Genomic DNA, 14,989 nt, shown 5'->3' on the forward strand with positions numbered 1-14,989 from the left:
AGCCCTGATTATCAACCAGTTGCTCCTGCCTTTTGACACAGGCAGTCGTACCCACTTGAACAAATCCCTTCCCCGCCCTTTGAAATCGCTCTTCCAGTTTTGCGAGTTCTTTCCATTGAGCCTTGAATCCTGCAAGCATTGCATGACTCACATTGCTTCGTGGACATTTTTTTCACGTATTCTGATGCCTGTTACACGATGTATAACAAGTTCATCATATTACGCCGAGCCTCATCGGCTTACCCTATGTCTGGCCCATACTGGGAGAGCACGTCTTTGGTACAGTCTCTTGGCATAATGTCGTATTGGGACCGGCATTTGCCGTTTTGGTATATTCTGCAAGTCGTTCCCTACTTTCTTGCACAGCGTGACATTGACGATCTTGTTTCAGATAGGCAAGATATAAAACTGTTAGCGCTAGGGCTGACTGTCTGCGCCGAAAGACGACAGCACTGTTCAGCCGCATTAGAAACATGAAAGATAAGAACCTAGAATACGTATCCGTACGCGCCGCATTCTCTACCATCGTCAACGACCGCCGCCGCCGCAGAGATAACCAGATTGGGAATCACACCAATCGCCAGGTACCACCGCCGCCACCCACGGGACGAGTTTGATATGTCCCGCCTCGGACGGACGCTAACCCGGCGCTCTGGCTTTGAAAATCTATGTGTGCTCCCGTCTCAAGTGGCTTTCACAATGTTATCTCACTGGTGTATTCGTAGCAAGTCAGCATCCTGCCATGGCAGAGATGCATATCCAACACACCCACCAGAATCTGCCTCGTCAAAGAAAAGAAAAGTCACAACCCCTGGACCTTGCATTGATCCCAATTCGGTTGACCGATTTTCCAAACCTTCTCCAGGTCCCGGGAGCATGGGCGAGAAAGGCCTCACCATCGGTCACCATTTGGCCAACAGCCCGAGGTCATGGCCCATGCGGGGTGTTTATGTCGACACCTGTACGGGTCTAGGTCTGCAAACGATGCGTGAGAGGTCAGCTTACACGCTCTCCGAGGCGTGTTCCTTTTCACTCCCTTTTTCTTGTGTCACTGCAAGAAATCTCACTCACAGTCTTTCCTTCTCTCTCACACGCTGCCACGGTTATCGTCAAGCTGAGGGCATGTCAATCGCTCTCGTCCATTCTTTTAGAAAACATATCTTGTCGTCACTCATTCAGTCACAATGTTGTTTCATTTGTCAGCTCGACTCGGCCGTAGTTTCTGGGCCCTCCTTGCGGTACTCATGGGGCTGCTCATGGCTGTCGCTCCGGCGAGCGCAGCCATGTCCCCCACAGAGATCGCGGTCGCTTGCCACAGCCTTGCCCGCATGGCATTCGACCTGAAAGATCTCGTAAATGTGGTTGCGCAGAAGAGAAATCCGGGACCTTTCCAGGTATGTGATGCTCAGCCCTGGCATCCGGAAGTCTCGGAGGCTGTTGTGCTCGTTGCGCAACACTGACACGACACGAGCATTGACAGGATATCCTTGACGAGTTCAATGATATTTCCGACTCTTGTCTCTCCAACATCTCGGTCATGATCCGCTCTTCTGTCATGACTGACCAGGCGGACCAGCAGCTGATTTACGAGGCTTACTCCAATGTATGTTTATCTTTGATCGACTGTTCTTGTTAACTTGTTTGTCCCGATAACTAATCTTCTGTCTGCGGTATCAGTTTATCCAGGGCCTCTTTGAGCTGATGGACTCCGTCACCGAATCTGCCCCGGTCCTCATCGTCCTCGATAAGCAAGCCGAGTTCCGTATTCCTGCCGCCGTCCGCGAAGTCGCCGTCGTCGTGGATGCTTTACTCTATCAGCTCATTGCCATCTTTCCGACCAACACGTCCTATTCATCGCAGACTGCAAACCAAAAGACCCAAGTCGATACGCACTTTCGTCAGGCCGTCCACGCGTTCCATCTGGCTACGGCCAACACTGGATCGCCATACTCCAACACCACATCCCTTTAGTAGCCCATCCGATCAGGTACATAGCAGACCCGTGGTTGCCACCAGTTGTATACTTACTTCAAGAAAAAAGACCTGGACATTTTCGTTCTTGTAGGTGTGTAGTTAGTCGTGTATTATTATTGTTGACGTCCAGATTGTTTCGTTCTCCTTCAACTGTGTATGTCTCATGTCATTGCCTATTAGATGTCTAGATAAAACGACGCCGTGATGGTTCTCTGGAGGTGGACCTCCTTTTACCCCTGATCGCCATCCCAACCCTAACCCCTGTCCGGCGGCATAACGGGTTCTTAACCCTGCGCGCCCCGGACCCCGCCAAGGGAGCCAACCCCATCAAAGGAGGGGCAAGGCGCATCTGCCTTCTCCATCTCCATATTAGCCTGAAATAGCCTATTGTTCAACTGTCGTCATGTGCGACGGCGAGAAAACCTCAGCAAAAACACCCACGCGCCGGGACAAGTGCGACCGGACCGAGACCTGAGCGAAGCAAACCATGGCGACTCCCGGTTGAGTCGCGTCGTCGCACGGGAGAGGGGGAGCCGCCATCGCAACCACCCATTTGATCCCCCCTCTCCCCCCCTCCAACTTGGGCTCCTAAATATTTACTTCTCCAATTTTCCTCTCCGTCTTTTATTTTTTCCAAATCAGTGACATCATCATCGCATTCTCGTTCCAAAAATGTCCTCCGACGCCCCCCTCGTCTCTTTTCTCCCTCTGGGAGCCATCATCCAAGAGCTTCGCGTCGGCAACCTCAATATCGTCCAGGGCTTCCCCACTCAGGACCTCTACGTCTCCCACAACGGCCCCTTCTTTGGGGAGACCATCGGCCGGGTTGCGAACCGCATCTCTAATGCCAAGCTTGACAGTCTGAATGGGGGCAAGACGTATAGCTTGGCTGCGAACAACGGGGTGAATAACCTCCATGGAGGAGTCGTTGGTTGGGGGAAGAGGGTCTGGGATGGTCCGGTTCCTGTTGGTGTCAGAGAGATTCCTGGGGTGGGCAAGATTGAAGGCGGGGAGAGCGTCAAGTTTACGCTTGTGAGCGAGGATGGGGATGAGGGGTTTCCGGGGGAAGTGAAGGCGACCGTGGTGTATACTGTGGGCAAGCAGACGGAGGGGGGGAAGGAGGTTGTTGTGCTGGGGATGGAGTACGAGGCTGAGCTGGTTGGGGACGGGGTAGAGGAGACGGTTGTCAATATGACGAATCACTCGTGAGTTGTTTAGTCCTGGAACAGGACACTGGGAGAAAGGGTATATATGCTGACTTGCTGGGGATGGCAGTTACTTCAACCTTACCGGCGGCTCGTCAATCGAAGGCACGGAGGTCACCCTCGTAACGAACAACTACCTCCCCGTTGACGACGGCGGTATTCCTACCGGCGGTCCCGCCCCCTTTGCCAAGGTCCAGGGACAAACTCCGTTTGTTCTTGGTGCTCAAGAGCCGGATATTGACGACTGCTTCGTTGTTAACGAGGCCGCTGGTTCTGTTCCTATCGACACCCGCGCCGAGTCCCTGACCAAGCTCGTCAGCGCTAGACACCCCGAGACTGGCATCCACCTCGAGGTTCTCAGCACCGAGCCGGCCTTCCAGTTCTATACTGGCAAGTACATTGACGTGCCTGAGGTGGCTGGCATCCCGGCGCGCAAGGCCAGAAGTGGGTTCTGTGTCGAGCCGAGCCGTTATGTGAATGCGGCGAATGTGCCGGAGTGGAAGAGCCAGATGCTGCTCAAGAAGGGGGAGAAGTACGGGACGAGGACTGTGTACAGGGCTTGGAAGGAGTAGATTGCAATTGCACCTACATGATACCGGGTAGTCTGACAGAATGAATAAAAGTAACAGGCCATAGGCTCTTCATAATCCCGTGATATCCCCTGAGCATCACTCATCCTCGTCCATGATATCCTCCCCTTCCTCCTGTTCCTTTTCCACCTCCTCCATGGGCCTCTTCGCCGGCCCAGCCTCTTGCTTCCTGTACAACCCCGCCAGCACCTCACTGGTACTCGCCTCCTCAATCCCCTTATCCTCTCGTTTCCTCACAAACCTCGGGAACCGCAAACTCAATCCCTTGTCAGGGTGCACCATTCCCACAGCAGCAGTATAAGTAGGACTAACCGTCACATCCGCAAACGCCACCTCCCACACCTCTGTCGGATTAAACCACACGTCCGGTTCCGGCCCGTAATACTCCACAAACCCTGGCTTCTTCCCCAACGTCCTCCCTTCTATCGCTGGGTCGTAATATGCCTTGTTAGCTTTGTAGAAGTTGTCCGTGAAGCCGGACATGCACTTGCACACTGCCTCTAGGGAGCCTGCATCCTCATTTCGGACCGCTAGGAGGAACGGGGACCAGAACTGGGACTTGCGGCCTGTGCCGTGCCAGGCAGCGATGGGGATTAGGTCCAAGGGCTCCGAGGAGGAGGAGAGGGAGGTGGAATAGTCCTTTTTTACTTTGAGCCAGGAGTCGAGGCGTTTGTCTGGTTCGTAGGTTGACAGGAGGGGTTTGCGGCGGGATCTTTTCTGGGGGGGTGGGGGGTTGAGGGGGGTTTCCTTGGTGGTGGTGGTGGTGGTGGGTTTGGTGTTGTCGAGTAGTCCAGCGGCGGCAGACTGGTCCTCGTAGGGAATGTCAGGGAGGTTATCCAGAATTTTCACCATTATCCCCTCACATTTTGCCTCTAAGGCGGACTTGAAGAAGGTGAGGACTGGTTCGGAATCTTGTGAGGTCGCGTCTAGGCTTTTGACCCAGGTGAAGTGATGGGGGATTTCGATGAAGAGTGACCGGAGCATGTCCCGGCGTTCGCGAAAGGGGCGGTCGAGGAGGGGTTGGCCGTTGAGGTACATCAAGTCAAAGGCGAAGAGGCAGACGTTGATGGTTATGCTGCCTACGGCAACGTCCTTTCTGGCGCGGTTGGAGAGGGTTTGGAAGTTTTTGAGCTCGCCGGTGATTTGGTCCACGGCGACAACTTCGCCTTCCATGATGAAGCTTTGGACATCTTCGCCTCTTATCTTGGGCACCAAGGAGACGAGGTCGGGGTATTTGTCCGTCATTAACTCGAGGTGACGGGAGAAGATGGAGACTTTGCCGTCGGCATCGCAGTGGACCTGGGCGCGCTGGCCGTCGTACTTATACTCGCAGGCAAAGTCTCGCCCCTGAAGCTTGGTGAGCATCTCGCTGAGATCGCGGGTGATACTGCCTAGCATGGGGCGGAGTGGGATGTGGAGATTGAGACCACAGCGGATGGGCAGCTCGTCTGATATGCCAATATCAAGAAGCACTGGGATGAGGTCATTATAATCTGGATGTCTGGCAAATGATGCTTTCACGAGCTCCTCTCCTTTTGACCATATCTCGGCTAGTTCTTCCTTACTGAGCTTCGCTAGCTCTGCTGGCTCCCTGGTAGGGAAATCCGCACCAGGTGGCTTGGAGAGAAGAAAGGCTCTTGAGAGAGCTATCAGCATAGTCGTCTTGACAGCACCGATACGAAGCTAGAAGACGTTAGCTATGCTTACGATGGTCATGAAGTGGGAACACGTACATGCTGACACAAAGTGCGGACGATATATCTGCTCTCCTCGCCTCCTCGAGCATCTTGCAACAGTCTGTCCACAATACGCTGTTTGATGTCTCCACTACCCTGACCTTGTGTCTTTGCAATCTTGACCAGAGACTCAAACACACCCTTGATGGTCAGTGGCTTTGGTTTTTTCAGGGTGAAGCTTTGCTTCTTCTTGGCCTCAAAGGCAACATCACCCGGATCACCCAATCTGTCATGCATGGCTTTCAGCGCCCGGTTGTCAAGTCCGCATACTTGCTTCAGTGCTTTGGAGATAGCCGAACCTCCCAGACCAAGCTCCATGGAAATGTATGGGGGTGAGATGGCATTGGTGGCCAGCCATACTGCGGGCAACAGGCTGTTTGGATCGCCCTCAATAAGTAGACGAAGACAGTTGACAAGCGTGTCCACGATCTTGATCCTACTTTGGGTACTACTGACAAGCACAAAGCACCGTGTAAGCAAGGCGTAGGATGACTTGCCGCGTTCGGCAGCCCATGATTCTTGGAGCTGGGGGACGTATTTGGATGGATCAAATGTCAAGGGGCTTTCATCCAGTGGTATTGTGGCTGTTACTTGATCTTCCACTGCCGCGACTGACGAAAGCGATAGAGTGTTCTTGAATTTTGTTGTATCAACCTTGGGGGATACGGACGACTTCAGTGGTGATGGAGGAGCTGGAAGAGCTAGTGATGTATTTGGTTCTGGCTGAAGCTGTTGTTGTCTTTGGTTCGATGCTTGGACCTCTGCATCCCACTCAGCCTGCAGCTTCCGAGCCAGTTCTTCGTCAGTCAATTGCTCACCCGACTTTTCAGACTGTGAACCATTTTGCTGAATCTCAGAAGTGGTTTTTGATGACGATCCATTCTGCTGTTGCTTGGCAAAAAAGTACTGTATTCCTTTGGTCGCCGGGACTGCAGCCTTCTTCGTATCCGAATTGAGTTTCCTCTTCTTCGCCGGGCTCGCCATGATGGGACGATGTAAGCACAGTACCTAGGTAAGGTTTATCGTGGTAGCATGCGGGCGTTCGATGGAAAAGAGGGATTAAAAGCAGCGTCCCGAGGCTATTACCTTATCGAATCACCCTCCACATCAAACTCTGACATGTGAGAAATTGGGTGGGGAAGAGCATAAATACTGGGCAGCCTCCCTCAAGTTGTGAAAAGAGAGCTCTGATGTACTGTTGAACTCAACCCACCTCCAAACCGATCAATGACGTTCCGGCGATGCACTGCAATCGCAGCAGCACGCGTCAGCCAGCGCGAGGCAGGCGCCAAAACAGCTGACTGGCAGCCCCGCGCCGAGAAAGCGTGAAGCTTTGGCCATCTCCGTTCAGCGCTAGCCTGTTCCGGGGCGCCAGCGGGCTTGGCAGGCTTTCACACACACATCCTTGAAAAAAAGAGCGGGAAATCCCAGCCCCACCATGCGAGAGGAGAGCGGGAAAGGAAAGATTCTTGACGGGTTCGCGCAAGACCCCCCGAGTGTCGCTTTTCCTCCTGCAACCCACCCCCTCCTCACACATCACCATGGCCAGCACACTCAATATGAACGGCGAGGACCCCGTCGAACGGCCTCAGCAGATCCGCGACATCATAGGAGGTCTCGAGCGGTACAACCCCCAGGCCGCTGAGGTCCTCGAGGCCTACCTCCAGCAGCAATGTGAGGAGAAATTCACCGACTGCAACGCCAACAGGGCACTGTTGAAGCTGTAAGTATCTCCCATGTTCCCACTCGCTATGGCTTGTCTGGTTTTTCATGATGTTGTTTTTTATAAACGTTTCCTATTAGCCTGAAAAGCGGCCTAACAACCCGCACAAGCTGAGGTCAACTTAATGTGTCTGATATACAAACCATCTGATGTCTTACTGTCTTGGAGTCGTCTTGTTGAACAAAGGATCGTCTACTAACCATTGTCTGCTCGGCGCAAAACACAGGTACCAGCTCAACCCAGACAGGATCAAGGACGAGATCGTCACCAACGCCCTCGTCAAGACAATGACCCAGTTCCCCTCCCCTCAGTTCGACCTTGCCCTTCACCTCCTCTCCCCATCATACTCCAACCCCGGCCCAGGCTCCTCTTCCGACCTCGCCGAGGCTGTCGCCAAGCTTAGAACGCTCAACAGCCACCTCGAGGGCGCCAGATACGACCACTTCTGGGCCACCCTCGAGAGCGACGACATCTACGCGGACCTCACCACCGACATTAAGGGTTTCGAGGAGATCATCCGCGTCAAGATCGCCCAGCTCATCAGTCTCGCCTTCCGTGAGATTAATATCAGCGTCCTCGAAAGCTACCTCGGTCTCCGCAGCGAAGCCGAGGTAAAGACCTTTGTCACCGAGACCTGCGGCTGGAAGGTCGGTGACGACGGCATCGTTCACATTCCTAAGAACTCTGAGAACGAGGCCAAAAAGACCGAGATCCGCGAGGACGTCTCCATTGACATGTTCAGTCGTGTCATCAAGAGGAGTTGGGAGGAGAATGCTTAAAAACACCAAACTACAAAGATACCATATTACACACACTAATGAAAAGGGAGTTTTGTGTGATGGGAAACGGTTCATTGTAGAGTACTTTTTTGAGACGAAGCGGTACTTTCCTTTTTCTGTCTATTGCGTCTCGCTGCTGCGGCCGGTTACCCCTTGTTTTGCATTCTGGCGGCGGAAAAAAAAGCCAAAAGCTTCTGACGGCGTTCATGGGATTTTGCGGAAGCGATTCGGGGATAAAAGGGGGGAACAAGGGCCTTGGAAGAAGGTTTTATACTGGGCTTAGAGTTGATCATTAGCCTTTGGCCATATTCACATTATACCTCTGGACAAAAAAAGAAGAAAAATAACCCAAATATGCCGTCCTCTGTCCTATGCTGCTTGTCATGTTGAATGGTTTTGGTGTTCCCTGACTGGGCATCCGTAGACTCTGAAGGGGGGCTGGTGTACAATCAACAGTAGGTTTCATGGCAATTTTGGTATCTCATTCTCCCTTCCTATATCTCGATTCATCTAAAACACGACCCTTCCCCCTATCCTCACCTCTTAACACTCAACTCCTCCCACTGAACACCCGCCCACTCCTCCAAATACCCCCCTTCTCCCCCTTCCACACCCCTCTCCTGGCAATCCCTCTCACAAACCCCCACAATAACCGTCCCCCAATCCATCCCATCCAGATCCTCCTCCTCCCCTTCCAACTCTTGAATCGCCTGCGGCGTCATCTGCACCTCAAACACCCTTCCCCCACCACAATTCCCACACCTCGGCATCCCCCCCTTTCCTCCCTTCACCTTTGCCTCCCACTCCCCATCCTTTGCATACAGCATCTTCCCCACGGCATCACTCTTGCTATACAACAGCGGCTGACCAGCAAACTCATACCTGATAACCTGCTCCGGGTTCTGCCCCACCCTGTCGGCAAACTTTTGAAACACAGTGTCCATGCTCGACTCAAAAACCTCCTTGTCTTCTTTACCTCCTCCACTAGACGAGCCCTCGCCCGAGTCAATGTCCATTATCTGAGTCTTTTGCGAGATGGGCGCGGGCTCAGGGTCGAGCTGTTCGTAGTCTGCCTCTGCTATCCAGCGTACAGGATAGGATTTCGGGAGGAGGGAGGAATCTGTCGGCCAGGGTTCGGGGGGTGGTGCTGGAGTGGCAGGGGGGAGGTTGAGAGATAATGTTTCGGCGAAGGATTTGGGGAGTTTCTCCTCCTCAACTTCGACGGGGGTGGGTTTTGGTTCCGGAGCAACCGGGGTCGGGGCCGGGGCGGCGAATGGGTTGGTTGAGGTGGTGGTTGGCTTGGGAGCAAAAGGGTTTGTTGAGGCAGAAGCAAACGGGTTACCACCCGAGGAGGAGGAGGTTGGCTTCGCGCCGAACAGCGCCTCCCCTAGACCGAGGGTAGACGCCTTGGGGATGACAGTGGCTTCTTTCGGCTTGGTTTGCTGGGACTCTTTGGCTGCCGCAACAGCATCAGGCGATACCCTCAACCCTCTAATCGCCCTGATACTCCCCTCCTTTCTCCGGCAACTCTTCCTTCTGCAGGCGAACACATAAAGCCGACGTTCGTGGCCGGGGTATCGGTCTGGGAGCTCGGCGTTGAGCTGGAGCAGGAGCACCATGAGGTCTTTGCAGACTTTACACCGAGCCAGCGCGGCGGATGGTGGTTTCGAGGGGTCTAGCCATGTCTGATTGAGACTCGGTAAGTATTTTATCAAGTTGAGTTGTTGTCTGCCCGTGGCGCAAAAAGGGTGACTTACTGGCTGTCCTCCAAGCCGGCTGATCTCCTCTCCTTGTGCGTCCTCCGAGGCGTACCCCAGGAGAACGTTGGTCTCCTGGAAATCATTGTCCTCGGCGCCCGAGGAATCGCTGTCGTAGGGAGCCATTCTGTTCTGTGTTTATGGAGAATCGCAACTAGTACCGGGCTTGGTGGAAAACTTTGGGGTGGCAGTCGCAAGGCTTTTCGACAAAACTTTGGCGGGGTAGGAAATATTGCCCCGCCATCCAAAGCCGACTGGCCAAGATGACGGCGCTGCCTCCGTCCAAGCAATTCCGATGGATGAAATAAGTACGCGTCTACATGAGGCTTCTGGCACTGGGCCATATTTAGAGTGCATTACTGGTTGTTTAAAGTCCGTTCACCCAAAGCAGGCCATCGTTCCCCGGAGCTTACACATTTGCCAGTCACCCATAAGGTTGATGTGTTCAACAACGACGGTTCGTCTTTTATTATGTCAAAGAGGTATCTTACGAACAAAGTCTAAACTATTTCCTCACTGCTCGGGACCATCCATACCCGGACCAGGTCCACCTGATCGGCCCATCTGTCTCGCCTTCAGCAGCTCATCGCACAACAACAGGTTGGACGCGATACCCGAGCTGGAGGCAATGCAGTTTCTCAACACACGGAAAGAGTCGTACACACCCTCGAGGGTAGGATCCATCGGCTCGCCTGTAGCCAGGTCAAGGCCGACAACGTTGCCATCAGCATGCTCATCGTGGAGAGCAGCCACTAGAAAGAGACATGTTAGCAGGTAGATCGATAAAATAACAGGGAGGGCCCCACGTACAGGCATCCTGAATGTCAAGACCAGCGTTGGCGGCCAAGGTCTTGGGAATGATAAGAAGAGCGTCGGCGAAGGCATCCACACCCCACTTGGCCTTGCCTCTGACAGTCTTCTTGAAAGCATCGCTCTTGAGGTGCATGGCGCAGGCGACTTGGAAGGCACCAGCGCCAGGAACAACGCTCTTGTCGACAATCATGTTGTAAACACTTCTAAGACCATCACGAACGGCATCTGATACCTGGGCGATGGTGTGCTGGTTAGGGCCCTTGATAAGGAGGGTCACGGACTTGGGGTCCTTGACGTCCTCAATGAATGTGTACTTCTCCTCGCCGAGCTGCTGCTCGTAAACGAGGCCAGCCCAGCCGAGAACATCTGGGGTCAGGTCATCGACGCTGTTTTGCGCAACACCGCCGCAGATGAGTTGTAATCTCTCCATGTTTCTCCGCTTAGCTCTGCGCAGCGCGAGGATGCCGTTCTTTGCGAGGACGTCGAGTGACAGGGGGTCGATGCCCTTCTGGTTGATAATGACAAAGTTCTTCTTGCCGTCGCTTCCGCACACCTGCTTCTTGAGATCAACAATCTTCTTGAGCTTGGCGTCAACGAAGCGACGCTCGCTTTCTACCAGCTTATCCCGCTGCTCGGCACTGGAGTAGAAGAAGCTCGAGTTGATTTCGGTCTTTTCATATTCCAAGCTCACATTGAGGGTGAGAATGTAAGCGTTCTCGACACGCTTGGGCATATCGGGATGCCTCGCACCGTGGTCGAGGGCAAGGCCCTTGATGAGTTGTGTGTCGGAGGCAGTGCGGTGCTGCATCTTCATGATCTCAACCATGTGCAAATCGGGCTTCTCGGGGGCTTGGTAGATAGCGAGGACGGCATCGACGATAGAGGGGGTCAACGTTTGGGCAAGGCTGGCACTCAACTTTGTGGCGAGAGAGGTTCTGGCGACGGAGAGGAGGAGCTCACGGTCGACTTCGCGGGCAAGCTTGAACTGGTCGAGGAACTATAGACAGTCAGTCAGAGGGAACTCACAACGGTGTCTAGCTGCAACCACGAACCTTCAAAGCCTCGTTCTTCGCAATCTCGAAGCCATCTGTAATGATGCGAGGGTGGAGACCCTCCTGAATGTAGCGGTCGGCCTGCTTCAGGAGCTCGCCGACGAGCAAAACTACTGATGTTGTGCCGTCTCCGCAGATATCGTCTTGTGCTGTCGCGGCCCGCGCAATCATAACAGCCGTGGGGTTCTGTATTTGCATCTCGCGGAGGAGGACGTTGCCATCCTTTGTCAACTTGATCTGTTACCCCTGGCGGTCAGTCACTGCATATCGTCCCCGCTTCGCAATCGATTCGTACCTGACCGGCGCCGTCGACAAGCCTGTGCCCAAAATGTTAGCCAAAGCGACCCCGAGTATGCCAGAGAGTATTCATACATCTTGATGGTGCCCAGAGGGCCCAAGTTGGACTTGAGGACATCCTGGAGACCCTCACCAGCGGTGATGTTGACCTTGAGAGCTTCGCCCCGCCTCTGTTAAACACCCAAATTAGCATCCCGGTCGTCTGGTTGTATCAGGCGGATTCGCGTACCCTGGACTCGGCCTTGGGGTTGAGAAGCTGTGCGGCGGACATGGTGGCAGACGGACAGCGAGGGAGGTATCTGACGGTTCGGGGGATCACAAGATGTGGAGGTTCGCTGGGCTGAAGCTTGTCGCCAATCGACAACTTTTTTTTGCAGTGCTTTTAGATTCCAGGCGGTGGTTTAGGCGGAGCGGCAGGCAGCGACAAGGGGTGAAGGAGCTCGGACCACGGCTCAGGAGAAACACCCCGCCAACATGCTTATTGATAGATGGGTACCTCTTCTGTCACCATTCTTCCCAGCATTCATAAGTATCCACTATCATAACATCATTGGTGGGAACCATCCATCTCACTGTTGTCTTCGTCAGGTTGGGGCATCAACAACTCACCACCGAGAATCCATGTTTGCTGGTGACGGCTTCAGGAATGACTTGTCTGATTTGGCTTGGATAATTCATTCTTTGTATTAATTCTTTAAACACCTGGCGAGAATCGCATCAAGCAGCATCATGAAGGGGGCACTCAGTCGCGCCTCCACTGTCCTAGCAACAGCGCTCTCGCTAGCTACGGCTCTTCCGTCATATGAACCGCCTCAGAAACAGCCAACACAGCAGGTGGCCATCATAGGTATGTTCTTCCTTAATTTGACATTTGGAGGGGTTTTACTTCTGTTTTCATATATTTTCATCAAAACCGATGAAGCGGCTCACTAAGAATCTAAATAGGAGCTGGGGCTGCGGGCTCGTCTGCTGCATATTACTTACAACAATATGCCAAGCAACATGAGCTTCTCGGAATTTCCGTCAACATCACTCTCTTTGAGAGGACGGACCGTATTGGTGGACGAACTCTGACTATCAACGCATACGATGACCCTTCACAACCAATCGAACTCGGCGCAAGCATATTCATTGAGAAGAACCATATCCTTCACGACGCCCTTCAAAGGTTCAACCTGTCTAAACGGATTCCAGATGAAGACTCAGACCCCAAGCTCGGCATTTGGGATGGCGATGAGTTTGTCTTTACGGTCAACGAGCGTGATTCATTCTGGTGGACAGCCCTCAAGGTCATTTACAAGTATGGAATCATGGCACCGAGACGAACTCAGAAGTTGATGGAAGCTACTATCGCCAATTTCTTGAAATTATACGAGGAGCCCAATTTCCCTTTTCGATCCCTTACCCAACGGGCGTACGAGCTTGGTCTGATTGATGTTACCGGGGTTACCGGGGAACAACTATTGAAGGCCAACAACATCGATGATCGCTATGCACACGACATTATTCAGGCCAGCACCCGAGTAAACTACGCCTCAAACTTGGTCCGAATCCACGGTCTGGACACCATGGTAAGCCCTGATGCTATCGGTATCACCTCTCAAGCTAACCGTGCCACAGGTCTCAATGGCGCCTGAGGGTGCCATGGCTGTCCAAGGTGGTAACTGGCAAATATTCTATAAAATGGCTGAGGCATCGGGCGCCAGTCTCTTGATGAATTCGTCTGTGGCTTCTATCGGATTCTCGTCAGAAACCAATCACTACTCTGGCAACAAGAAATACCTTATCCGCACCAAGTCCGCTACATCGGAGTCAAATGGGGAAGAGGATTACCCCGTTGCCTTTGACAACGTTATTATTGCCAATCCCTACCAGTTCAGCAAGATCTCAGCAGAGGAGGGCGTCATTCAACAAACCATTGACGAGATCCCCTACGTCCAGCTCCATGTCACCATTTTCACGTCGCCTTACCAGTACAGTCCCGCGTTTTTCGGCTTCACCGAGTCAAAGGATGTCCCAGGCGGTGTTCTCACAACCCTTGCCAAATCCGATGGACCAACCTCTGGGGTCAATGGCGCCGGCAAGGCAGGTTTCTTCAGCGTCACAACCTTGCGCACGACCACAAACCCCGCAACTCAAAAGCGGGAGTTTATCTACAAGATCTTCTCACCTGAGAAGGTTAGTCCTGAGTTCCTCAGTCGCCTGTTTGGAGTCGAGGTGCCCGATTCCTTCACCACAGACCCTGATGAGGAGGGTTCAGTGAGTCCCATCACCTGGTATCATCCCCATGTCTTTTACTCGTATCCTCAAGCCTTGCCACGGGTAACGTTCCAGGACCCTATCATCGGTCCGGGCCTGTATTATACGTCTGGCATGGACAGTTTCATTTCCACGATGGAAACCAATGCGCTAATGGGCAAGAATGTGGCCGCCTTACTCATGGACGATATTTTGAAAGCGGGCAAGAATGGCTGCAAAGGGGCGGAGGAGATGCACGAAAATACTCTGCTTGATCAGTTTCGGAGTGGCCCAGGGAGCTCAGAGAAGGACATGAAGGATTTGTAGATATATGCGGTGGGTAAATGACCCTTTGGCACCCGTTGTTTCCACGAGATGCCACTGTCGAACAATGTGGGTGTGGCTGGCCACAAAGAAGCCTTTCTTGGACCTCTGTGTCACATCAAGCCCAGTATGTGCTGTCATATGTCAAGCTAGTGGTTTCTGGCAGGTACAGAGCATGATGTGCTTCCTTTGATGCTGGCATCCCATCATATCGGGAACAAAAGAATGGGGCCCTGCAACCGGCCAGTAGGCCTTCAAAGATCATTGAAGCCCTGTTAAAACAGATCCAAGGCCTATTGACAACTCCTTAAGAATATCAATTCTCTTTGCAGGTATGTCAACTATCCTAATGAAAGAGATATGAACTATCCTTGATGGTCTGTTTGCTGTGTTCAAGGACCCTTATCCCAAGTTTGAGTAGCAGTGTCTATTTTTTTTGTCCACGGCGTGCCCATGTGATCGCCGTCTTGGTGAAAGCCGCAGGTCTGAAAGCCAGCACAT

The 14,989-nt window shown here is 53.0% G+C and overlaps 7 protein-coding genes across 7 annotated transcripts; 4 read left to right on the forward strand and 3 right to left on the reverse strand.

Moving 5' to 3' along the window:
- Positions 1–158: 158 nt before the first annotated feature.
- Positions 159–1,971, forward strand: QC762_500900 (uncharacterized protein; the record flags this gene model as incomplete). Its single annotated transcript, XM_062890519.1, has 4 exons — positions 159–329; positions 392–1,394; positions 1,481–1,603; positions 1,678–1,971. The coding sequence occupies exons 2-4, from the start codon at positions 1,185–1,187 to the stop codon at positions 1,969–1,971; spliced, it is 627 nt and encodes a 208-aa protein (XP_062741679.1). The 5' UTR covers positions 159–329; positions 392–1,184.
- A 675-nt stretch (positions 1,972–2,646) lies between these two features.
- On the forward strand, positions 2,647–3,826 carry QC762_500890 (uncharacterized protein; the record flags this gene model as incomplete). Its single annotated transcript, XM_062890518.1, has 2 exons — positions 2,647–3,179; positions 3,250–3,826. 2 exons carry the CDS (start codon positions 2,647–2,649, stop codon positions 3,749–3,751), a joined length of 1,035 nt encoding a protein of 344 aa, XP_062741680.1. The 3' UTR covers positions 3,752–3,826.
- A 21-nt stretch (positions 3,827–3,847) lies between these two features.
- QC762_500880 (uncharacterized protein) lies at positions 3,848–6,743 on the reverse strand (the record flags this gene model as incomplete). The annotated part of the gene is made up of 2 exons (XM_062890517.1): positions 5,503–6,743; positions 3,848–5,452 (listed from the first exon to the last, which is right to left on the reverse strand). The coding sequence occupies exons 1-2, from the start codon at positions 6,487–6,489 to the stop codon at positions 3,848–3,850; spliced, it is 2,592 nt and encodes an 863-aa protein (XP_062741681.1). The 5' UTR covers positions 6,490–6,743.
- On the forward strand, positions 6,636–8,457 carry QC762_500870 (uncharacterized protein). The gene is made up of 2 exons (XM_062890516.1): positions 6,636–7,228; positions 7,455–8,457. Exons 1-2 carry the CDS (start codon positions 7,047–7,049, stop codon positions 8,005–8,007), a joined length of 735 nt encoding a protein of 244 aa, XP_062741682.1. The 5' UTR covers positions 6,636–7,046; the 3' UTR covers positions 8,008–8,457.
- A 10-nt stretch (positions 8,458–8,467) lies between these two features.
- On the reverse strand, positions 8,468–9,890 carry QC762_500860 (uncharacterized protein; the record flags this gene model as incomplete). Its single annotated transcript, XM_062890515.1, has 2 exons — positions 8,468–9,692; positions 9,765–9,890. 2 exons carry the CDS (start codon positions 9,888–9,890, stop codon positions 8,544–8,546), a joined length of 1,275 nt encoding a protein of 424 aa, XP_062741683.1. The 3' UTR covers positions 8,468–8,543.
- Positions 9,891–10,277: 387 nt separating this feature from the next.
- CCT6 (T-complex protein 1 subunit zeta) lies at positions 10,278–12,317 on the reverse strand (the record flags this gene model as incomplete). The annotated part of the gene is made up of 5 exons (XM_062890514.1): positions 12,156–12,317; positions 12,002–12,096; positions 11,630–11,946; positions 10,575–11,574; positions 10,278–10,516 (listed from the first exon to the last, which is right to left on the reverse strand). Exons 3-5 carry the CDS (start codon positions 11,825–11,827, stop codon positions 10,278–10,280), a joined length of 1,437 nt encoding a protein of 478 aa, XP_062741684.1. The 5' UTR covers positions 11,828–11,946; positions 12,002–12,096; positions 12,156–12,317.
- On the forward strand, positions 11,999–14,857 carry QC762_500840 (uncharacterized protein). Its single transcript, XM_062890513.1, has 3 exons — positions 11,999–12,773; positions 12,872–13,497; positions 13,547–14,857. The coding sequence occupies exons 1-3, from the start codon at positions 12,656–12,658 to the stop codon at positions 14,489–14,491; spliced, it is 1,689 nt and encodes a 562-aa protein (XP_062741685.1). The 5' UTR covers positions 11,999–12,655; the 3' UTR covers positions 14,492–14,857.
- Positions 14,858–14,989: the final 132 nt, after the last annotated feature.

This window comes from Podospora pseudocomata, chromosome 5 (assembly GCF_035222375.1).
Source record: "Podospora pseudocomata strain CBS 415.72m chromosome 5, whole genome shotgun sequence".
NCBI lineage: Eukaryota > Fungi > Ascomycota > Sordariomycetes > Sordariales > Podosporaceae > Podospora > Podospora pseudocomata.